Source organism: Pseudorca crassidens, chromosome 16 (genome assembly GCF_039906515.1).
Source record: "Pseudorca crassidens isolate mPseCra1 chromosome 16, mPseCra1.hap1, whole genome shotgun sequence".
Taxonomy (NCBI): domain Eukaryota; kingdom Metazoa; phylum Chordata; class Mammalia; order Artiodactyla; family Delphinidae; genus Pseudorca; species Pseudorca crassidens.
This window is the reverse complement of record NC_090311.1, coordinates 63,623,185-63,648,157: the sequence shown is the minus strand read 5'-3', so window position 1 is coordinate 63,648,157 and position 24,973 is coordinate 63,623,185. Positions and strand designations below refer to the sequence as shown.

The 24,973-nt window shown below is 40.7% G+C and overlaps 1 protein-coding gene across 13 annotated transcripts in view; it reads right to left on the bottom strand.

The window, feature by feature from the left end:
• The window catches only part of LOC137209285 (phenazine biosynthesis-like domain-containing protein), a 67,261-nt gene extending 42,786 nt beyond the window's left edge, over positions 1-24,475 (bottom strand). The window contains exons 1-4 of one of the 13 annotated variants that reach the window (XM_067710786.1): positions 23,968-24,286; positions 22,886-22,947; positions 14,631-14,680; positions 6,815-6,959 (exon numbers count right to left, since the gene is read on the bottom strand). In XM_067710786.1, coding sequence (XP_067566887.1) covers positions 6,815-6,898 — 84 coding nt within the window. In that variant the 5' untranslated portion in view covers positions 6,899-6,959; positions 14,631-14,680; positions 22,886-22,947; positions 23,968-24,286. Of the gene's footprint in view, positions 1-6,814; positions 6,960-14,630; positions 14,681-22,885; positions 23,025-23,056; positions 23,234-23,967; positions 24,287-24,395 lie in introns of those variants that run through there. The other 12 variants (XM_067710787.1, XM_067710784.1, XM_067710785.1 and 9 more) reach the window with 12 other exon arrangements.
• Positions 24,476-24,973: the final 498 nt, after the last annotated feature.

Sequence of the window (24,973 nt, the reverse complement as noted above, 5' to 3'; positions counted from 1 at the left end):
TTTTTATCCACTTACAGATAAACAAATTAAACACAGAAAGTTTATGTAATACCCTAAAAACACAATACGTCTAATAAATGGTAGACTGATTAAGAATGTGGGTTTTGCAAATGGTAAGAACCAGTGAATCTAGAGGAAAAGTATGTAGATGTTCATTCTTGAAATTTTTCTTAAGTTTTTTAATTTTTCAAAATAAAACAATTTTTTTAAAGTAGGCTTTGGAAACATACATAATTGGATTTGTAACCTGGGTCAGCTCCTAGAAACAGTGCAAGAGTGGGCAAGTCATTTCACCTCCTGGAGCCTCAGCTTCTATGCCTTTAAATTGGGAATAATAGTACTTAGGTCGAAGGGTTATTGTGAAGACACCTACATACATATACATGCATAAACACACATATACACATTCCTCTTAACTCAAGGGAAAAAATGGGCTGAAGCATGAATTTTCTTTTTGAGAATGAAAAGCAATTTTTTTAATCAACAAAATGATCACTACTTAGATCTTGAATTCTAAAGAAATCTCAAGACATTAACTATACTCCAATAAAAATTTATTTTAAAAAAAAGAAATCTCAAGACAAATGCATCTTTGCTTTGGCAAAACTTACTATTCTTGAGCTCCTGAAACCCAGAAATAAGAATTATGCTTTATTCTAATAAATTCATAATTCACTTATCTGAGTTATGCAAGTTAAACACCCTTGTCTTTTAGTTGATTCAAATTCTTTTGAAACACTTTCCGTATACTCATATAACATTACAGATATGTTTACCTATTAAAGTTTCTGTATTGAAAAAAAAGGCATAAAACAGCAGTTGTGAAAAATCAGTCATGATTTTTAAAATATCAGCTGATGTAAAAATCCTAACAGGGGACTTAACGAAGCTTTTCTTAAAGGAGCTCTGTATTAAAAATCTGTAGAGGCTCTGTAGTCCTACAGAAAGAGAAATCACTTAAGAAATAGATACTTATTTTCTGAAAAAAATAACACAACGGGTTTTTCTGTTTGTTTTTTACTTAATGTTTTTCTTTCAAAAGATTTAATCCAATAATGCATATAAAGTGCTCATCACAGTGCCTGATGCATAGTAAGTACTTGATAAACGTTACCTTTTTAAGTGGTTCAAAGCCAGTGCTTTAACCTGCCACGCCGCACTGCCTCCCCATAACAAGGAAATTATTATTATCCCTTTAACAGGCTGCAGGCAAGAAAACCAATGTCTATCAGATAAAATGGACTCCTGCACGCAGAATCAATCACTGAGTGCCACGCTAGGCCACCAGCATCAGCACCATTCCCAAGGGAATGTGTTAGAAATGGAGAGTCTCAGGCCCTGCCCCAGACCTTCTGGATCAGAATCTCCATCTTAACCAGAAACCAGGTGATCTGTGAGCACATTAAAGTCTGGGGAGCCCTGGTGTGTAAGGTATGGTCCTCTGGTCAAGGGCCTGAGCCTCTCAGTTGAGAAGTCAAGATAGATACAGAAATCAGCAATGGATTTTGACATTAAGTACTCTAGGACTTTAAAGGTGAGGACTTGATGTGGACCTAGAAAAAGGGAAGATTTTGTTGAGTTGAACAGGAAAATGTGGGCAAAAAGCTTTGTATTGGGGACGCTTCTTGGGCAAATCACTTGACCTCACTTCTTTCTCCTTCTGTTAAATCTTTGACACTCTAGGATTCTGTAAGCTAAGGTAAGGAGAATTAGGATGGTAGGAATGAAGTGGAATGAGCACATGTCACACCTCTGGGCACCTGTGGGCCTGGGGAGTGAGAAGTCCCACCTGAGTAGAGGAGGGGGTTGGGTGCTGCTGAGGCCAACAAGGCAACAATGTTCAGAAGTGAACTCAAGCGCTTCGCAGTGGCCTGTTGAATGTTCTCCATGGAAACTGGCCCACCTGCCCGTGCATGTAACACCTGAGAGAAACTCAGAGCCATTTAATTCCCCAGTGCTGAGTCTGCAGTCACAGGCCTCAAAGGTGATTGAAGGGTTAATGAAGAAAAGCCTGGATTTGCCTCCTTGACTAAAGGAACCTGCTGTGCCTGCCAGTCCCTCCTGTATCTGATCTGGCCAAACTCCCTATCCTTGTCCTTCCTTTCTTTGCCTATTGCTTCCCGTGATCTTTAGGACCAGAGCCTCTAAAAGTATTAAAGCATTTCGCATTGTAGCCAAGCTCACCATCTATTGGTAATAGATTCCTTTGCAAATGGGCTTTTTTGCACATCAGCTAAAACACACACTTCACAGACCATCAACTCTTTAATCTTCTCTGCTTTGGTATATTTCACCAATTACAATTTGAATTTCTATAAGTGCAATTTCTGCCCCAGAACACTGAAAATGCACCTGCTATTTGCCTGAGGGGCCAGAGACAATGTAGAAAGTATGATAGTAGCAGCCCTCAATGTGCACCACATGTGGCTGAATTTCTACACTGGAACCAAAGATCAAAATAATGGTGAATCATGAGAAGATTAATATTGCTTCAACTTGGAGAGCTTTAGGAAAAAAAGAATGAGACTACATTCATTCAAAATACTGAATTTTGGTTCCAATAATGTTTCCATTTTACACTACAAGCTTATTTTTAAACGTAACATAGTAGTTTCAAACCAAACCGATAACTGTTAGTTCTCTTGCTTTAATATCCATTTCCTTTTGCCAATTTCACATGAGTCAAGCTTCCAGCAGCAAAATTAGAGCCATGTTTGTTTTTCTGCCTTCCAATGTACTGCGTTGGGACACTGAGGTTCCATCACTATATGGCCCACAAAAGATTAATGATCAGAAAATCAGAGTAAAGTTTTAAAATACTCCCACCTTGTGGCAGTTTAGAAATATGACAGCCTAAACAGGACAGTCCTGCTCTGTTCCTTTGTCCCTCTGCTTTCCTTCCAGCGACGTTAAAGCACTTGGATGTAGAAAGTTCTAAATCATCTAGGAATGGGAGATTCCTTTCGAGGCACTTGGATTTCCGATTGTAAAGTTATGCCCATACAATGCAGCACTCAAACTTCAGGCCATCTTCAGTTGCTTCTAATGGATCTTATAGATGCTTAGTGTCTCCAGCTCCATCACAGAACCCAAAGAACATACTCACTTTGCATACCCTGCCCACCCCTCCCTACCAATGAGAACAAAAGATGAATAACTGTTGGCTAACTAGAACTCTTAGAAGGAGATTTTGCCATAGTATCACTGATTATAATATTTTCACTTTCACTCAACAGATATCTATTTAGTGCCTCCCATGTGCTAGGCCTTGTGTGTTGGAACAAGTCAGAATAGATTAAGATCTCATGGAATGTACAGTAGTGAGAGAGACAGGCATTGAATGAATTACAACAAGAGTGATGCATGTTATCAACTGGGAAAGGGTGCCGTGGGAGCACATAAAAGAGGAAGATATCTTAGTCTAGTATTGAGTACAGTGGGTTAAAAGCATGGGCCCTGCAGTCAGGCAGACCTGGGGTGGGATTCTGAAGTCAGCCATTTAACCTTCTTCTGCCTCCATTTTCTCATCTGTAAAATGGGGATAATAATAATAAGACCTATTCATAGAGTGGTTGTGAGGGTGAAATGAAATAATATATGAAAAGAAATTAGCACAGTATGTATCTGGCTGAACTTGCCTGAAGTCACTGCCCTCAAAGCTGAGAGTTATGTTCTAGAAGCCAGTGAGGATACTTGGGAAGCAGCAATTCCCACATTAACATTTCCTCTTCCTTTGCGTTGCTCTCTTCCCTCAAATACTTGGCAAAGGAAAACACTTCAATGTCCTAGAAGAATCTTCTCTTCACTTTGCATCATTTTTCTGGGCATAAAAATGAGATATGAGGTTGTAACCCTCTAGAAACCCCAGGAGCCTCTGACCCAGTGTGGTCACACCGAGCCAGTGATCCTCTCTCTAAGGAAGGGCAGCAAGTTTGGAAATGGCCACTGCACATGAGTTAAAGCATGGATTGAACACAGCATTGCTATACACCTGTTTTTCTTTAAATATATAACCCACCAACCTGTAAAACGGGCTTTTGGTTGTCCCTAAATTTAACCAGAAAAACCAGAACAGCAAGTACTTTAGGAACTAAAACTAAGCATTCGTCTTTAAAAGTGTGAAGCCAGGGACTTCCCTGGCGGTCCAGTGGTTAAGAGGTCACTTTCCAAAGCAGGGGGTGCAGGTTCGATCCCTGGTTGGGGAGCTAAGATTCCCACATGCCTCAGGGCCCGAAAAACCAAAACAAAACAGAAGCAATATTGTAACAGACTCAATAAAAACTTAAAAAAAAAAAGTGTGAAGCTGATCCTCCTTGCTGTCACTGGAAATGATTAGTAGTGTTTAAAAGAATAGAAACACACATATATGAATATTACATGTGATCCTAGCACAGTGTCCAGCTTATGGTAGACAGCCAGTAAAGGCCAGCTGAATCGGGATAAATAAATATACTGGGCACACAACAAAGTTGTTTTTATGGATAATTTAAACAGGAAAACTCCAGAATAAGCCTCTCTTTAGAGAAGGTATCTTCTGAAACAATGGTTTTCAACTGGGGGCTTTCTCTAGTTGCGGCAAGCGGGGGCTGTTCTTCGTTGCGGTGCTCGGGCTTCTCATTGCCGTGGCTTCTCTTGTTGCAGAGCACAGGCTCCAGGTGCACGGGCTTCAGTAGTTGTGGCTCATGGGCTCCAGAGTGCAGGCTCAGTAGTTGTGGCACACGGGCTTAGTTGCTCCGCGGCATGTGGGATCTTCCCAGACCAGGGCTCGAACCTGTGTCCCCTGCATTGGCAGGCGGATTCTTAACCACTGAGCCACCAGGGAAGCACCTATATTAAAACTCTTGACAAGCAGATTTAGTCAATTTCACAAGTCCTTGACGTGAAGCTATGTTTGCCATATTGTTTCTAAACAAAGTTCACATTTTAGAATCCGGCTGTTATTCTCTCACTAATACTCCTAAGCTCTTGTGTTACTTGACAAAGCCTATTAACTTTATTACTTTCTGCACTTTGTGGTTGGAAAATGCCAACTGCAAGGTTGCATGATGAATGCATCATCAAAGTAAGATGAGGACTCTTTGTTTTGTTTTGTTTTATTTATTTACTTATTTTTGGCTGCGTTGGGTCTTCGTTGCTACGGGCGGGCTTTCTCTAGTTGCAGTGAGTGGGGGCTACTCTTCTTTGCGGTGTGTGGGCTTCTTGTGGGGTCTTCTCGTTGCGGAGCATGGGTTCTAGGCGCGGGGGCTTCAGTAGTTGTGGCGTGTGAGCTCAGTAGTTGTGGTAGGTGGGCTCCAGAGCGCAGGCTCAGTAGCTGTGGCGCAGGGGCTTAGTTGCTCCATGGCACGTGGGATCTTCCCGGAGCAGGGCTCAAACCGGTGTCCCCGCATTGGCAGGCAGATTCTTAACCACTGCGCTACCAGGGAAGCCCAAGGTAAGATGAGGACTCTTGATCACCATTTTGCTGCTCCATTTGACGGAGAAAATAAGTATACCAAAGACTCAATTAACAATATTCACCTGTCTCAGTAAAACCTCAGCCATTCTCCATCTTGATTTACACTAGAATCACCCGGGGAGCTTTAAAAAACAGTGCTGCTTGGGTCCCACCCCCAGAGATTCTATTGTGATTGGCTGGGCATAGGAATTTTTAAAGCACCTCAGGTTATTTTAATCTGCAGCCAGCTTGATGTTTGCACTCAAAGGCCCCAACTTAATAAGACTTTTTTTAATGTGTTATTTTTTTATTGGAGTATAACTGCTTTACAATGTTGTGTTAGTTTCTGCTGTACAGTGAAGTGAGCCAGGTATAGGTATACATATATGCCCTCCCCCACCCCACATCCCACCCATCTAGGTCATCACAGAGCACAGAGCTGAGCTCCTTGTGCTATACAGCAGGTTACCACTAGCTATCTATTTTACTCATGGTAGTGTATTTATGTCACACTTAATCTCCCAATTCATCCCACCCTCCCCTTCCCCCCACTCCCCACCGTGTTCTCTACCTCTGCCTTTCTATTTCTGCCCTTTAAGATCATCAGCTGCTTACTGTGTTCCTGAAGTAATTTTCAGAAAATCTACTCTTGTACTAACTGCTCTGAGTAGAAGCGTACCTTGGCTTGTTTCCTAACACCCAGGTAACAACACAAAGCATCTAAGGTCAAAGAAACTTTGACTATTCTGTTAAAACTTATCCAATCAAAGAGCCATTTTTAAAATGAGACTTTCAGTAAGCTGAGTTCTCTCTATGTTAGAGCTTAATTCCTTCTATCTACTACATTACTTAAGTCCTTGCAAAATGTCTCATCTTTGGTCCTGAAAAGAATTTCTAATTGTCTGAACTATAGGTAAGGTTAAAAATATCCAGCTAGAATCTTTTAAGCTAAATGTAGTATCAGCCATGTCCAGTCACATAAAACTCATCTAATTTCATTCTCCTCCCCATTTGGTGCTAACTAAATGAAAACACAGAGGCTACAAGGAGCTCGAGCTCTTTTTTGGGGGGGCGGGGGGGGTCTCAACTACCAAAGCACCAGGGAAATCCCCACACACTTTTTTTTTTAATTGGCTCTAGTTCTTCTTTACATGAATCTTCATTTCTCTTACACCTGCATCTAGGTGTAAGCAGTCTCATCATAAGATTTGGTCAATATCAACTTGCAGACATGAACATTGCTGATATCATTTGACAAAGAAAACAAACCAGAGAGGTACACAAATAGGTGGGTCTGATTTTTTTTTTTTTTAGGAAATACTTGGTTCTACAGGAATCTAGGATTTGAGGCACTGCACTTCAAAACAAAATACTACTTACATTTTCTAGGAGGCAAACAGCAGCAGGATTCCCACGAAATGCTTTTGCTGTGAATGCATCTGCTATGAAAATAGGGAACTTCATTTTCCTTGCAATGTTTCTGCAAGCTCTCAAAATTGCTAGTAGCCTGCTTTCATGCTTGTTGCTGCAAAAAATCAAAAAGTTAATGTTTTACTAGCATTTTCCAGGTACAAAGTCAAGCAATTATTCTAACACACCTAACACACATTTAAAGTGATCCTCTGATTTTAAGCCTCTAAATTGAATTTGTTTTAAATTACTGGATTAATATTTTTTCATAGTGTACACATACTTAACAACATAATCATATTCCTAGAGTAGCCAAAACTACATTAGGCTATGCTTTTAATGAAGTGCATGAAATTTTCAAGGGGCATATATGTTGCTTATAGTTTCCCAATGAATATTACTGCCCTTTTAAAATAATGCATTTTTTCTAATTATAAAAGTATGCCCATTATCGCTTCCTTAGTGGCGCTGTGGTTGAGAATCCTCCTGCCAATGCAGGGGACACAGGTTCAAGCCGTGGTCCAGGAAGATCCCACATGCCGCGGAGCAACTAAGCCCGTGTGCTACAACTACTGAGCCTGCACTCTGGAGCCCATGAGCCACAACTACTGAAGCCCGTGCACCTGGAGCCTGTGCTCTGCATGAAGAGAAACCCACGCACTGCAAAGAAGAGTAGCCCCCGCTCGCCGCAGCTGGAGAAAGCCCACGCGCAGCAACAAAGACCCAACGCAGCCAAAAATAAATAAATTTATATTTTTTTACAATGCCCATTATAAAAAAAACTTGGAAAATCAAAAAGTGACTCATAACCATGTAAATCAGCAATAACTTTTTTTTTTGGACTTAACATAATCAAAGGAGCCTCATACTTTAATTTTGTGTTATTTTATAAATCTGCAGATGGAGACTTTTTAACTCATGATATAGATTTGTTAAAATAAAGCTTTTCATTATAAGAATAACACTTTCTCTTTACTGAAAACCTGTAAAATATAGAAAAGCAGGGTGGGGAGGGGATCTCCTGTATTCTCATGCCCTACAGAGAGAAATTCTGTTAAACATTCTCAGTGTTTCCTTTGCTTTACTAGAAAGCATGGGTTTTGTCATAGGCATGGAGGGATTCTTCCCTCCCAAAGTTATAGAACTTTTAAAATATTCAGCAAATTAGAAGGTGCTTTGTTTAAATCTAAAAGAAATTAACCTATCCTAACATGTATTTCTTGTTCTCAACATTAAGATAAATAACAGTGGGACGCCTTGCTGGCGGCCACACCTGGCACCAGCCCACTGGCAGCTCCCAGGCCTACAGGTTTCTTTTTCTTTTCTTTGTGTGTAATTTATTATACAAGTGTTTTGCTTAACTTTCTTGCCAAATGCCTACGTTTTTCTGCCTTTTTTTTTTAGGTATAACTGATGTATTACTTTCAGGTGTACAACATACTGATCCGATATTTTTATATATTGGGAAATGATCTACCACAATCATTAACTACCTAGTTAATCCATCACCATACAAAGTTACAAAAAAAGGGTTTTTTTGTGTGTGATGAAATTTTGAAGATCTACTCTCTTAGCAGCTTTCAAATATGCAATACATTATTGCTAACTATAGTCACCATGCTGTACATGACATTCCCGGGACTTATTTATTTTACAACTGTAAGTTTGTACCTTTTGACCCCCTTCAATAACTTCAGTAAGGTTGCACCTTCTGACCTCCAAGCAATAACATTATTAATATTTTAGATATACAGTTTTTAATCATAATTTTTACCCTTTTAACAGTATAGCATGAGTATAAATGCTTCAAAAACATCATTTTAATAGATTTACAATAGGTTCATGCATATGCTATAAATTATTTAACTATTTCCCCTTTGGTGAGTATTTATTTCTAATTTTTCACTTGTAAAGATAATGTAGTGATCAAATTTTTTGACTGTAAATCTTGGTCTGCATTTCTGATTCTTTAATTATAATAGATTCCCAAAAACCAAATCCCTGGGTCAAAGTGTACAGACATCTTAACTTACACATACAGTTAAATTTATCTTCAGGGCTTCCCTCGTGGTGCAGTGGTTAAGAATCCGCCTACCAATGCAGGGGACACGGGTTCAAGCCCTGGTCCGGGAAGATCCCACATGCCACGGAGCAACTTAGCCTGTGCGCCACAACTATTGAGCCTGCGCTCTAGAGCCCGCGAGCCACAACTACTGAGCCCATGTGCCACAACTACTGAAGCCCACGTGCCTAGAGCCCGTGCTCTGCAACAAGAAAAGCCACCGCAATGAGAAGCCCACGCACCGCAACGAAGAGTAGCCCCGGCTCGCAGCAACCAGAGAAAGCCTGCGCACAGCAATGAAGACCCAACGCAGCCAAAAATAAATAAACGAATAATTTTTTAAAATTTATCTTCAGAGAGTGTATCAACTTAGCATATGAGAATGCCCCACCATTGGTGATCTGATAGATTTTAAAATACCTTGAACTTTCATTTGTGTTTCTTGGATTATTCTAACCAGACTGCAAAGAGCATAAAGTCAGAACCTCTTCTTGTTTTTCTTTGCTACTAAAATCTCAGTTTCTAGAACAGTGCCTGACACAATAAATGTTTATTGAATTAAGTAAATAATATACTGAGCATGCATCACAACTGAACTTTCATACATTGACTGGCAAATACTTAGGGCTTCTCAACATGGTATCATCTGCCAGCCAACATTTCAGTTTCAGTAGCATCACCATTACTGACAGTACACTGCAGTTTGTTGATGTAATTATTTGGAAATTTTATTACAGATTGCCTTTATTATTTTAGAAAAATTGAATAGAGACCAGAAACAAATTAAAGTTCTGACAATGAAGCATAGTTTTCATAAATAGAATTGACATTGTTACAGAAATCATAGGTATGCCAAAAGGAGCAAGTTTTTAGCCTCATTGAACTACAGCCCCGTTGGTCTCAGCCATCAGCTATGTGTTCAATTGGATGAGAAAATCTATCTTGAAAAGACTGTATAACTTTTCTACAGAGATCATAAATTACATGTTTATGTTTTTAAAATGTTTCTTTAGATAGTCTTGTTTTCTTGCTCTAATTTGGTACAGAAAAATAAAATTCTACAACTAAGTACTTTATCAGGCTTCTAGAAATACTGCATTGCTTCTCAAGTGAGAACATTTCTTTAAAGGGAAAAATCCTCCAAGACTCTAATATCCAATGTCATTTGCCTGTTTGACAACAACTCCTCTCCACCCCACCCCTCCCACACACACACTTGCACTTCTCTTTTTCTAAAAGAACTCTGATTTTGTTTGGGGAGGCAATGCGCCCGGCCCCATCAATGTATCATAAATGGTCTAAGCCAATCTGTATGATTTCATTCTCCTGTGCCAGATGCTCCCTCTTCCAGATCCTCTTGCAGCTAGAGATGGCCATAGGACCCATTTAGAGCAAGATTGCTGGAGAGATTCTAGGGACAATCTTTGGCTTTCTGATAAAAGGGGCAGATGGGAAAGGAAAATGGACAGCCTCTTTTTCCCCCTCCTCTTTTTCCTGTCTTGAATATGTTGCTGATGCCTGGAAATGCAACGATCATCTTTTGACCATGAGGTGACAAATATGAAGAGAAAAAGCTAACAAACTAGGTAAGGAAGAAATAGTATAGGTTCTTCACAATGTAGTTAACCTGCTAAATCAATGTTAGATCCTCCTACTTCCAGACTTCTTAAGTAAACAGCAAATATCCTTAAGGTTCAAACTATTGTCAATCCATGGAGTAGCCAAAATAATGGCCGAAGTAGCCAAAGGTGTCCACATTCTAATTCCAAGAACTTGTTAATGTGCTATGTTGCATGGCAGCAGGGAATTAAGGTTGCATATGGGATTAAGGTTGCTAATCAACTGATTTTTTTTTTCAACATTTGAAGGCAGGACTTTTTTTAAAAATTTTATTTTTATCTTTGGCTGCATTGGGTCTTCCTTGTTACGCGCGGGTTTTCTCTAGTTGTGGTGAGTGGGGGCTACTCTTCGTTGCGGTGCGCGGGCTTCTCATTGTGGTGGCTTCTCTTGTTGCAGAGCATGGGCTCTAGGTGCACAGGCTTCAGTGGTTGCAGCAAGCGGGTTCGGTAGTTGTGGCACCCGGCCTCAGTAGTTGTGGCTTGTGGGATCTAGAGCACAGGCTCAGTAGTTGTGGCACATGGGCTTAGTTGCCCCGCAGCATGTGGGATCTTCCCAGACCAGGGATCAAACCCGTGTCCCCTGCATTGGCAGGTGGATTCTTAACCACTGCACCACCAGGGAAGTTCCAACTGACCTTAAAATAAGATTATTTTGGATTATCCCAGTGGACTAAATGTCACAGGGGTCATTAAAAGTGGAAGAGGGAGGCAGAAAAGTTCAAGGCAGTGATTTGAACATGCTGTGCTGCTGGGTTAAAGACAGAGGAAGGAGACACAAGCCAAGAAATATAGATAGCCTCTAGAAATTGAATAAGGTGGGACTTCCCTGGTGGTCCAGTGGTTAAGAATCCGTGCTCCCAATGTAGAGGGCATGGGTTTGATCCCTGGTCAGGGAAGTTCCTCGACCCCATGCCATGGAGCATGGCCAAAACAAACAAACAAAATTGAACAAGGCAAGGAAACAAATTCTCCCCTAGAACCTCTAGAAGGAACAAATCTGGATTAGTCAGTTGAGGATGCCATAACAAACCATAGACTGTGTGGCTTAAACAACAGAATTTCTTTTCTCACAATCTTGAGGCTGGGAAGTCCCAGATCAAGATTGATTTTATCCCAGTGAGACCTATTTTGGATTTGTGACCTTCAGAACTATAAAATAATAAATTTGTGTTATTGTTACTCACTAAATTTGTGATAATTTGTTATAGCAGCAACAGGAAATGAACACAATCCAGTATTCTGTTACTTGCAGCCCAGCAAAATCCTAACTGCTGCACAAATTTCCAAGAACAATAATAATAAATACTTACTGAGCACTTATTATGTGCTAGACATGGTTCTAAGAGCATTTAATCCTCAGAGCATCTCATGAGATAGATCCTTATTATAATCTCCATTTCCATTTTACAGGTGAATAAACAGAGGCTCAGAAATTTTAAGTATCTTGCCCAAGGTCACATATTTAGGCAATGCCTAAATTTGAACCCAAATAGTCTAATTGAAGAGTCCATGTTGTTAACCACCGTGCCTTAGAATATATCCCAGGACCAGAATTTGAGGAACTCTTACTTAAGGAACTAAAATCTTAGTTCCATGAAATTGTAAACTACCACTGCATAAGAGAAATTTTGTCTTAAGTGTTAAAATACTTTAGACCATCTTTGAAATGAAAACTCAAGAGTTTAAAAATTCTCTTAGAATTTGCAGACACTCAAGAATACAAAGGACCCTGGTACAAGAAACACTAAATAATTGTACTATGTATGAAAACTAAACAAGATTTCTGATTAAGTAAAAAGAGCTCTTGGTCAAGTGTGAAAGTTTCTTAAGCATTTTTATTTGTTCTAGAACAGTGCTTTTCAGATTTTAGCATTCATCAGAATCACCTGTGGGGATGTATTAAAACACAAATTGCTGGACTCCATGCCCAGAATTTTTTATTTCATAAGTTGTATTAAAACACAAATTGCTGGACTCCATGCCCAGAATTTTTTATTTCATAAGTCAAGAATTTACATTTCTAACAAGTTCCCAAGTGATGCTGATGCCGTACTTAGAGACTCACTACAAAAAGAGCATGAAGTTTCTAACACCATAAATGTATTAAAACTATCTTTCTAAAATGTATTTTATAAATTTAATTTTTATTCTCAAAGGGGAGAAAAAGTATTTTTATTCATTTAATTTGATTAATATTCCTGTTTGTGCTCTATGGTAACCAGTTATGCTTAACATAGGGTTCACATTAACAATTTAATTTTCAAAAATTACTGTGTATTTCCTAAACACCAGGCACATGCTAGATTTGGGGGATAAAATGATGAACAAGTCACTAACTCTCTGTCAAGGTATTCTCAGTCAGTGAGGAGACCAATGTAAAAATTATAAAATATAAAATAAAAAGATAAAGATACAATGCTTATGAACACAAGGAGAGAGCAATAACTCTGCCCAGGAGGCAGTCAGAGGGAGCTCCAGAGATGAGGTGACATTTGAATGGGTCCAAAAACATATACAAAAAAATGTCCAGCAGTTCCATAAGGGGGGAACAGGCATCTTGGGCAGAGTGCATGGATTAATCCCAGGGTAAACAATTCAATATGGAAATAGATGTGGCAAGAGGATAGGAGAGGGTGGAGTTAAGGCTGTAAAGATCTGCTGGAGCCAATGTTCATGATTTCTTCTTTATCTTTGTGGGTTCAGAAATCCAAAGTTCAGTTCAACAGCTACTGTGTGGCAGGCAGACTCCAATACTAGGCACCAGGGAGAGAAGAGAATCTCATGAATGAGCCATACACCTCTACCCTGAGGATCTAATCTAGAATTTACTTTTGAAGATGTCTTTTTTTTTTTCTCTCTCTCTCTCCTTAAAATTAGTTTTGGTTTCATTCCTATAAGGAAAAGGCAGGATTAACATCCCCCTGAATTGCTGAGAGAAAATTTGAGGCAGGTAAAGTTTAAGCAACTTGCTTTTATTTACCCAGTAAATGGGCTTGCACAAATTTTGGCATCCAGTCAAATGGCTGGTCCTCAGGTGCAGCTATCAGGCAGGGCTCTGAGCAACTATCCAGCACAGTGTTTTTCAAATGATCCAAATAATTTAAATTATCCTTCTCTAGTTTCACTGACATTCCGTTTGGACACCTAGAGTGGCTTTACATGTCCCTCAATAATGCCAAGCAAATATGCTGTTTAAAAAGAAATAAATTCCCCCAGAGGGTACAAGCTCATAAATCTAAATTCATATGATTTCAGGACTTCCCTGGTGGCGCAGTGGTTAAGAATCTGCTTGCCAATGCTGGGGACACGGTGTCGATCCCGGGCCAGGGAAGATCCCACATGCTGTGGAGCATCCCATGCACCAGAATTACTGAGCCTGCGCTCTAGAGCCCGGGCTCTAGAGCCCGTGAGCCACAACCACTGAAGCGCGCGTGCCTAGAGCCTGTGCTCCACAACAGAGAAGCCACCGCAATGAGAAGCCTGCGCACCGCAACGAAGAGTAGCCCCCACTCGCCGCCACTAGAGAAACCCCGCACGCAGCAACGAAGACCCAACGCAGCCAAAAATAAATACATAAAATAAATTTATAAATTCATATGACTTCTCAACTACTCATATTTATCTTTTATAACTCTTTAGTTTTTAATAATCAAATTAGTATATGAATATAATCCTTTTATAAACAATAAAATAGTACGGAAAAAACTAAAATCCCATTTGACAATTCCCTGTCCCACTACCTTCCCCGGAGTTCCACTGGGTTTGTTTTTGAGAACACAGTAGACACCTTCCTGAATTCTAATCTTGGTTCCATTTACCATGGAAATGTAGGGAAATCATAAACCTCCCTTGTTCAAATAGCTTAGTCATTAAACCTGCCCATGGGTATGCCTGGGAACACTGAGGCTTATTTGTCCCTCTGTAACTAACTGTCTTAGCTTGTTTACAGTCTCCTGTGGCTACAGACAACAGAAAGTTGATTTCTGTTATTCTGTAGTTGTTAGCATAAAAGAATCCACTTAGCTTTTGCTTATGACTACTGCCTCAAAACAAGGATACTCATTAATAAATGCCAGTTTAGTTCTTTGAAAATGTAAATACTTACTAATAGAGCACTGACTGGCATTCAAAGTGTACTTGAACACAGTCTACTTGCTGGTGAAAAGAAAATGAGTATAAAAAAGAATTACAAATTATAAGTAAAATAAGTTTTTAAATAAAAATTTGGAAGAAAGTCTATTTTTAAATTAGTTTCATTTAGCTACTAAGACCATATATATATATATACACACACACACACACACACACACGCACACACATACACACACACACACATACACATATATATGGCATTCAACTACTTTGTGTTTACTTTTACCCATATTTCCTATACTTAATAGAAGCTCTGAAACACTTCCTTTGTTCAAATATTTTTAGACTCGTTCTGATTTCCTCAACTACATTTATGTTTGAATACCCACTGTTTTGGATGGAAATTTTTCACTTTTCTGTTAAAGTTTACAGTTCTCATCTTATTGTCATGACTTACCATTTATCAACCAAATTATTGTCCCCCGCTTCCTCTCCCCACTGGTAACCACTAGTTTGTTCTCTATATTTGTGAGTCCGTTTCTTTTTTGTTATATTCACTAGTTTGTTGTATTTTTTAGATTCCACATATAAACGATAACATACAGTATTTGTCTTTGTCTGACTTATTTCACTTAGCATAATACCCTCCAAGTCCACCCACATAGTTGCAAATGGCAAAACTTCATTCTTTTTTATGACTGAGTAGTATTCCATTGTATAAATATACCACATCTTCTTTATCCATTCATCTGTTGATGGACACTTAGGTTGCTTCCATATTTTGCCAATTGTAAATAATGCTTCTATGAACACTGAGGTGCATGTATCTTTTCAAATTAGTATTTTTGGTTTTTTTCAGATACATACCCAGAAGTTGAATTGCTGAGTCATATGGTAGTTCTATTTCTAGTTTTTTGAGAAACCTCCATACTGTTTCCCACAGTGGCTGCACCAATTTACATTCCCACCAACAGTGTATGAGGGTTCCCTTTTCTCCACATCCTTGCCAACATTTGTTATTTGTATTCTTTTTCATAATAGCCATATACATATGTTCTTTATAGATATTCATATTCATATATATAATATCTAGTTAATACAAAAGCAAGCAGTAATGGAGGAATAGAGAAACAATAAAGACATGACATATAGAAAACAAATAGCAAAATGGCAGACTTAAACCCCACCTTAATTACATTAAATGTAAATGGCTAAATTCACATCAAAGGGATTTTTTTTAAAAGACATGATCTAACTATATGCTTTCTATAAGAGACAAACTTTAAATTCAAAGACACAAATAGATTGAAAGCAAAAAAATGGGGAAAAGATATGCCATGCAAAGTATAACCAAAAGAGAGCTGGAGTGACTATACTAATAACAAACAAAATAGACTTTAAGACAATATTTGTTACTACAGACAAAGAATGACTTTTTTTTTTTTTTTTTTTTTTTTTGCGGTACGCAGGCCTCTCACTGTTGTGGCCTCTCCCGTTGCGGAGCACAGGCTCCGGACGCGCAGGCTCAGCGGCCATGGCTCATGGGCCTAGCCGCTCCGCAGCATGTGGGATCTTCCCAGACCAGGGCACGAACCCGTGTCCCCTGCTTCGGCCGGCGGACTCTCAACCACTGCGCCACCAGCGAAGCCCAAGAATGACATTTTATAATGATAAAAGTATCAATCTATCTGGAACATATGACAGTTATAAATATGCACCTAACAACAGAACCCCAAAACACATGAAGCAAAAACTGACAGAATAGAAGAAATAGACAAATCAACAATAATAGTTGGAGACTTCAATGCCTAGTTTCAATAATGGATAGAACAACTAGACAGAAGATCAACAAGATTTAACAACACTGTAAACCAACTAGACCTATCAGACATCTCTAGTACACCCCACAATAGCAGTAAACAGCACATCCTTCTCAAGTGCACATGAAGCATTCTTCAGAATAGACCATATGTTAGGTAGCCCATAAAACAAGTCTCAATAAATTTAAAGGCCTGGAATCATACAAAGTGTGTCCTTCAACCACAATAGAATAAAATTACATTTTAATAACAAAACAAAAAGGAAATTTGGGAAATGTGGAAACTAAACACCATTCCCCAATAATAAAAGTGAAGCTCCCCGGAGAAATGGCCGATTCTAGGGCCAGGGTAAAGAAAATACCAGATGAGCCTGCAGCATCTTCTAGTACCAGAAAGTAAGGCAGTCTCAAAAAATAAAAAGGATAGGGGCATGTCAAAGGGATATAGAAGCCAACCTGAAAGTGCTCCCAGTGGCCTAAGCAAGAACAATTTGAGCAACAAAATTAGTAATGTAGTAGTAGATTATAACCCAACGTACAAAAATGAATATCCACGAGTCTGTACTGACATATATAAAAGATGAAAGAATGAAAGAAAGAAAAACCTTACAGAATAATATCAAATAATTTATCTAGCTACTCTCTCTTCCAGGAGATGGAGTTTATTTATTTATATAAATTTATTTATTTATTTATATTTTTGGTTGCGTTGGGTCTTCGCTGCTGCGCGCGGGCTTTCTCTAGTTGCAGAGAGTGGGGGCTACTCTTCGTCAACGTGTGCGGACTTCTCCTTGCGGTGGCTTCCAGGAGATGGAGTTTAAATACCCCTTGAGTATGGGTGCACTCAGTGACTTGTTTCCAAAAGAGTAGACCATAGGAAGAGGATAAAAAGCAACTTCACAGTGGAGAAATCTGGCAAACACTACCTCACCCAGGTGATTAAAGGTAACACCATCAGTGATAAGTCATGTTGACAGCATATACTTTTGATATGGTGTGATGGGAATGGCACTTTACTTCTGTAGTCTTCTTCCCAAGAACACATTACTCTTGTCTAATTATGCCAAAGACATCAGAGAAATTCCAACTGAAGGATATTCTACAAAGTACTTGACTAGAGGATGCTAAGGAAAATGTTGACTAATGTAATTTAGCATCCCAGATCAGATACTGGAACACAAAAAGGATGTTACAGAAAAACAAGTGAACCCCAAATGAAGTGCAGCGTTTAGTTAATAGCAATGGACCAATGCTGGTTCATTACTTGTGACAAACATACCATAGAATGTAAGATGTTAACAACAAAGGAAACTGAGTGAGAGGTATACAGGAACTCTTCGTACTATCTTGGCAACTTTTTTGTAAACCTACAACTATTCTAAAATTTTTAAATAATTAAAAAAAACAAAACAAAACTGAGGCCTGCCAATAACCATGTAAGGGCGCTTGGAAGCAGATCTTCCATCAGTTGAGCCTTGAGTAACTGCAGGCCCAGCTGACACTTTTTTTTTTTTAATTTTATTTATTTATTTATTTATTATCTTTGGCCACGTTGGGTCTTCATTGCTGCACATGGGCTTTCTCTAGTTGTGGCAAGCGGGGGCTACTCTTCGTTGCAGTGCATGGGCTTCTCATTGCGGTGGCTTCTCTTGTTGCAGAGCATGGGCTCTAGGCACGCAGGCTTCAGTAGTTGTGGCACACGGGCTCAGTAGTTGTGGCTCACGGGCTTAGTTGTTCTGTAGCATGTGGGATCTTCCCAGACCAGGGCTCAAACCCATATCCCCTGCATTGGCAGGCAGATTCTTAACCACTGCGCCACCAGGGAAGCCCCCTGTTGACACTTTTGATTGCAGCTTTATAAGAGACCCTGAGCCAGAGGCACCCATCTAAGCTGCCTTCAGGTTTCAGACCCACAGAAACAATGAAATAATAAAAGTCTGTTGTTTTAAGCTGCTAAGTTTTAGAGTAATTTGTTAACAGCAATACTAAGTAATACAGTATGATTTCTTTTTTTCCCCAGTTTTACTGAGATACAATTGTTACACATTACTGTGTAAGTTTAAGGTATATAGCATAATAGTTTGACTTACATATATTCTGAGATGATTACTGAAGTTTAGTTAGCATCCATCACCTCTTATAAACACAATAAAAAGAGAAAGCAAAATAAGAAAAATGTTTCCTTGTAATGAGAACTTTTAGGATTTACTCTCTTAACAACTTTCATACATCATATAGTAGTGTTAATTATAGTCATCATGCTGTATATTACAACCCTAGTACTTACTTGTAAAGTATAATTTTTTTATATATAATATTCAGAAGCAGCCACTGCAAAACATAGGGACAAGATGCAGTCAATCTGTTTGAATTATATTTCTCATTATTCCTCATTGTAAGTTAATCTGTTCTCATTCCAGTTTTTACAAGAGATTCTAGACCAAATTTACCTAGCCTGAGCCTATCTCCCTAAACTATCAGAATGTAAAAGCAAAATATACGTTGGTGATCGCCAGCTATATATCCTAGCACATATTAATTTCCTACTAGACACATCCACTTGGATTGTATATGGCACCTCAAAATCAGTATACTCAAGTCCTATATTCCCTATGTCAGTTACTACCCACCATCAAACCCTAAACCAAAAATAACTCATCCTTGACTTTTTACTATCCATCCACAGCTTCTCTAATCAATCACTAAATCCTGCTGATAATGGCTCCTAAATATCTCAAAGACATCCTCTTATATCTATCCCAGTACCATTGTTCTAATTTAAGAGCTCATCATCTCTGCTGGGCCTTCTTTGCTAGACTGTGGTGAAAATTAGTTACTTAAATAAGTGCCTCCACCCCCAATATAACCATAGTTATTTATACACTAAGAGGCATAGGTACATATATGAAGAAACATATTTTTATCTACCACTCAGAAGCTTAAAATCATGTGTGGGGGAAGAGGGGAATGGTGTGTTACTCTTAACGGTACAGTGTTTTCTAAGTTATCAATGTGCTTATAAAATATGAAAAGCAGTACAATAGTTTGACTTAAATTCCTTAAGTAGCTATCTTTTGTAGCTGCTTTCCCTGTTCTTCACAGCAATCCACTGGGACAGAAATAATGTTCAACACTTTTAATTATTTTCAAAAATTAGAGAAAGTGTGCTGGGTGCTTTTTTCCTTTTAAGTTGCAATTTGTTTACTTAGTAATTATTCCAATTGGATGAGACCTTTTGGCTTCCCTAATCCCAGAATGAACACTAGGGTGACTTGAAGATACAAACAAGTATCAAGAATGTAAACTGTAATTAAGTCTTGTCTTGAGAAATAATTTTGAATTATGATGGAGAAGACTACTGCTTTCTAAAGAGAGTAGATATATATGATATAAATCAAAGAACAAGCATTTCACAAAACCTTAGTAAGACAGATTTAGTGTTCAAAAGGCATTAACCACCTTAATTAGACACACTCCTAGAAACTTATTTGTGGGTTTGTTACGTTTTTAGCTTATTTGATTTTCCTGTAGATAAAAATATTGTAATCCAGTTTTTACATTATTTCAGAATGCCAGTGGGGGTATGTGAACAACTATCTTAGCCAATTTTTAGTTAATATGCCTTCCCTCCCCCAAAAGAGTACAGTCTCTTTCAATTTCTCTTTCTTTCTTTTTCAGGCTCTGCATGGAATTTTCCTGTTTCCTTCATCCTGGTGGTATAATCAGGATCACGTGTTAGCTGTCTTGTTTTCCTCTGGGCCGTGTGGGTACTTCTATTTCCTTCTCCTTTTTCATCTCTTCTCTCATTTTGGCCTCTAACAAGACCCTCTGCAGGGTCCCTCTGATCTCTGTACTAATAGGAAAGCACTGAAATGACGAAAAGGAAGACAAAGAGAGAGAAAAAAAAAAAGCAGCTGGGAGTCCTTAGTTCTAACCATCTCTATGGAAACAATTCCACAGAGACCAATCTGGAAACAATTCAGTACGGACCACTGGAGCAATGGTGAGCCAATCTCACCAAGCCTTACAGGACTCAACTTGCAAATGAGAACAGTTGATAGACTTTTTTTTTTTTGAGAAAAGTAATAAAATAGGAAGCCAAATAAAAATTAAGTTTACCCCTATATAACATACTTTTTTTTAAACTCAAAACTTCCTACTTGCTGTAATAATAAAAAAGTCAAAGGCATGCATGTGCTAATTTCAAGTCCTTCCCAAGCATTCACACTGGCAAACAGCAGAATGCCCAATACAACGAAATGTGGCCAAAAAATCAAAGAAAGCATTGCAGTTTGGTGCTGAAAAGTCTTAAGAATGATTTTAGGATTATGGCCCGTAACAATAAAAATATGTGGAGAGAATGGCAAACTCATTCAGGCAGTAAACAGATTGTTTGAATTCACGCAAGGGGTAAAAGGGATTACAGAATTCCATCTACCAAATCAGATTGAAAGACAGAAAGAATAAAGTAGTGATGTAATTTGAATCCAGGGAAGAACTCCACCTGAAGCGGGAGCTTGGAGTCTTACTAATAAAGCAATCATTAGAGAGAGAAAAGAAAGCTCCCCCGACACCCTCACAGTGTCAGACATCAAGATACCAAGTTTCAGTCCTGTTCAAAAGTCTCCAGCCAATAAACCGTTAACTGCAGGTCTCCAGAGATGCTAACTGCAGTGTTAGTTAGAAATAACTTCAATTTGGGGACTTCCCTGGCAGTCCAGTGGTTAAGACTTCGCCTTCCAATACAGGGGGTGCGGGTTCGATCCCTGGTCAGGGAGCTAAGATCCCACATGACCTGGGGCCAAAAAACCAAAACATAAAACAGAAGCAATATTGTAACAAATTCAATACTTTAAAAATGGTCCACATCGGGCTTCCCTGGTGGCGCAGTGGTTGAGAGTCCGCCTGACGATGCAGGGAACACGGGTTCGTGCCCCGGCCCAGGAAGATCCCACATGCCGCGGAACGGCTAGGCCCGTGAGCCATGGCCGCTGAGCCTGTGCGTCCGGAGCCTGTGCTCTGCAACGGGAGAGGCCACAAGAGTGGCCACGTAACGGGGGAAGAAAAAAAAAAAAGGTCCACTTCTTAAAAAAAAGAAGTAACTTCAATTTGCCTAAAATGATGTTTGTTCCCTCAAAGGTTATTTACATCTCCAGGTAGGTACATAGTGCTTTAAGACCCTAAGCCCCTGGAGTAAAAACCACTTGGGTTTAATTCCTAGCTTCTGCCACTAGGTGTATGACCTTGGGCAACTTTTTACATTTCTCTAGAACTCAGGCATACCATCTGTAAAATGGGGATAAAAATAATTATTTTTCAGGGTTATAAAGAGTCAGTGAATTGAGCACAGCATCTAGCTCAAGCAAGCTCTCAATAATTGTGAGCTATCCTTATTACATTATCCAGTTTCGTTTTTCTATCTCTTGTAAATGATGACATTGCCCCTTCTCCCTTTCTCTAAGGGTTATTTTGAGGGAGTGGTCTCAAGAAAGACAGTAGGGCATTATGACCCAGACAATTCTTACTGTCGCACACTTGTCTTACGCAGGTTTGAGAATGAATTAAAGCCACGAAATGGAAGTTTCCATTATATGACGGTAACTGGCCTCCTGTCTCCACCCTACACACTGCAAACCTCATGAAGGAAAAATTATTCAAGCTTCTCCACTGCTAATACCCCTTGCGCCCCCTCATCCCACTCTCGACGGGCTTCCTAGTGCCTGTAGTACAAAGTACAAAGTCTTTGGATACTGAAGGTGTACAACTTAGGTTCGTCCACATTTGCAACCTTCGGGAACATTCCTGTACTCGAACTCATTTCCTTCTCTCCCTCGCATTTGACATACGTTCCTTCGCTTGCACTTTAACTTGCATTGATCTCGGTACCAGGACTGCCCTCTACTCTTACAGAAATTAGGCTTTCTTGTTTTTTGGGTTTTGTTTTTGTTTTTCCCTAAAAGCTGTCACTAGGAACCTCGGTGGTATGCGAGTCTGCACAACCAAAAATTATTTTTTAGGCGTCACTTGTTCGTGCAATTTTCAAGAATGCAAAGCACTATTCAGAAAACCCGAAATCGGGTGCCTCAAGCGGCTGATGGGTCACTGAGATTACAAAATGGGAGACATTACAGGTGAGAGAGAATGCGAAAGCGAGAAGAGGAAGCGAGGAGTGATCTGCAGGGAAACGTCAATCATGAACATCCTCCCCCTCGCCCCCAACGATGGGGCGGCTGGGCCGGCAGTGTCAAAGCTGGGGGAAGGAGCCCCAGCCCAAGAACCTAAATCAGGGCCTGGCGGACACTCTTGTATCTTCCCAGCTGAGAAGCCCTACTATTGTTACCGCATAATGCAAACATGGTGGACAAGAAATGCCCTCCCCGCGTTTGGCAGCCGAACCACGTGGCTCCCTTTCCACGCAGGTGACGCTGAGGTAGGGGCGGGGCCTTTACCGAACTTGTTCTTGGTGCGGCAGAGCAGCAGAGAACTTTTCCACACCCCGACGCCACGGTTCCTGCAACACAGGACCACTATTGCCTCTTCACATCCTCCCCGAGAGAGCAGAAAGGTGACCTCTGAGGATCTGATAGTTTTATGGGAAGCAAAAAGGTGGAGTTCGCAACCTCTTTCTTTAACTGGACTACCTCCGGGCTCCTCTCCACCTCTCCCCACAACAACCGGGCTTCTCACCAACGCGCAAGCGCACTTCCTGCCGTCCGCTCCAAGGCTGGGCTGACTCTCTTGTCTCGCGTGAGTGGGGCCTGCCGGTCTTCCTCGCTCTCGCTCCACCCCCTCCTCCTCGCTCGCTCTCTCCCATCCCCCCAAGCCAGTCGCTCTGCTGCGCAGCTCCCTTAGCGGTTGCCGCCGCCGGAGACGGTTGGAAGAACCGTTGTGGGAGCGCTGCACGAGGCGGGCGACTTCTCCCTGCTCACGACCGGACCCCCTGAGCACCGGAGTCGGTGCTACTGTCGCCCGACAGGGTATCTGAAGTAAAAGGGGGTAGGTTGGGCTGGTGGTTTCGAGAGCGGAGTCGGGAGAAGGACGAAAGAGCGACTGGGAGGGGGTGGGGCTGCGGGGGGGAAGTGTGGAGGTCGCCGCTCGGAGGCGGCCAGGCTGCGCCTCCCAGGCGATCTCCCACTTCAAGGAGGGCGGCCTGCCGGGGGGAGGATTTACTCAGGTGGAATTCAGTGAACGAAACCGAGCCCCGAAGTGGGGGTCATCCAGCACTTCTCCTTTCCCTGCTGGTTTGGCCTCCGCCATTTTGGGTACGGCGGCGCGGCCAGCTCAGCTTCCCGCCCTTCTCATCTCTTTCTGTTTTTTGCCCATCAGCTTCCGAAAACTGATTTATAAGTCCGTGGGGTGGTTAAAGGTCCGTGGAAGGGATGAGGGTGGGGAAGGAAGCGAGCAGGGAAAGGCTGGGCACTTGGGTGGCGGGAGGATCTGGGCCGTCGGGCGCGCTCCCGATGGAAATGGCGCCAGATGGGCCTGGCCTCCCACCGCGGCCTCCCTTCCTCCGCAGTCTCGGCTGGGCTACCTGGGCCGGCGGGACTGCGAGTGACTTCTGACGCAGATTCCCAAGATGAGAGAGGCTGGAGCTGGGGGAGGAAAGCCAATGGCGACGAAGGCGCTCAACTCCCAAATCCAGGACAAAGGAGCCAGACGGCCTCCTTTGTAATTCCGCCGCCCGGTGGCGAAGGTTTTTAAGCCAGGCTTGGCTGCCGGGCGGGGAGGGGGGGAAGGGGCGTACTCTCCCTAGCTCTTTGGTCTCTAGGGCAGCTAGATAAACGAAAAGTCTCCGGGGCGGAATAAAGGACGCTTAGCCGGCCCTTATAGTCCAGATTTGGAACTTCGAAAAGAGTACGTACTCATTTTCCAAAGGGTTCTTTTTTTCCACGCTTCTCTTAAACGTATCGAAAGACTTTGTGGGTAATTGTTTTGTAAGCAGAAAAGCGGGTGACTTACCAGATAGGAATGTGAAATGGACTTATTTCAAATAGGTCGTCTGGATCCAGTGAACTGTGGAACTAGGCTTTTGGAACCTGTGGGCGGGGGTGGGATGGTTTAGCAGTGGTTTTGTGTAGTTTGGTAAATATTGATTGGGTTAGAATTTAAGTAGGAGTTTTATTTTGGGGAAACGGTTGTTAAAACACAACCAGTGATGGCAAAACTGTGTATAGGAATTGAATGATTAAATCTCCAAGGGTTGGATTTTCTGCAGAGATTGTTTGGGGATTAAGGCTGTAGAAGTAAGATACTTCAAAATACAGTTAGGGTTTATTTTCTTTTGGTAGCTAAGCATGTTTTCTATTTGGTGTAGGGCTGTAGTAACGTTTTGACCAAGAAAATAAGCCTGCTCAACAGAAAGGCAAACTGCAAGTTCAGTCATGTGATGCTGTGATGATTTTCGGTCCTTAGAACAGTCGGAGAACTGGTTCTGTAATTTTCACTGAAGACCATACAAAAGGGACAGGCAGGCTATTTTTCCAGCTTTAAAAACAAAAAACTCTTCCTGTTGTTGAAGATGTTTTATGATTCTTGTG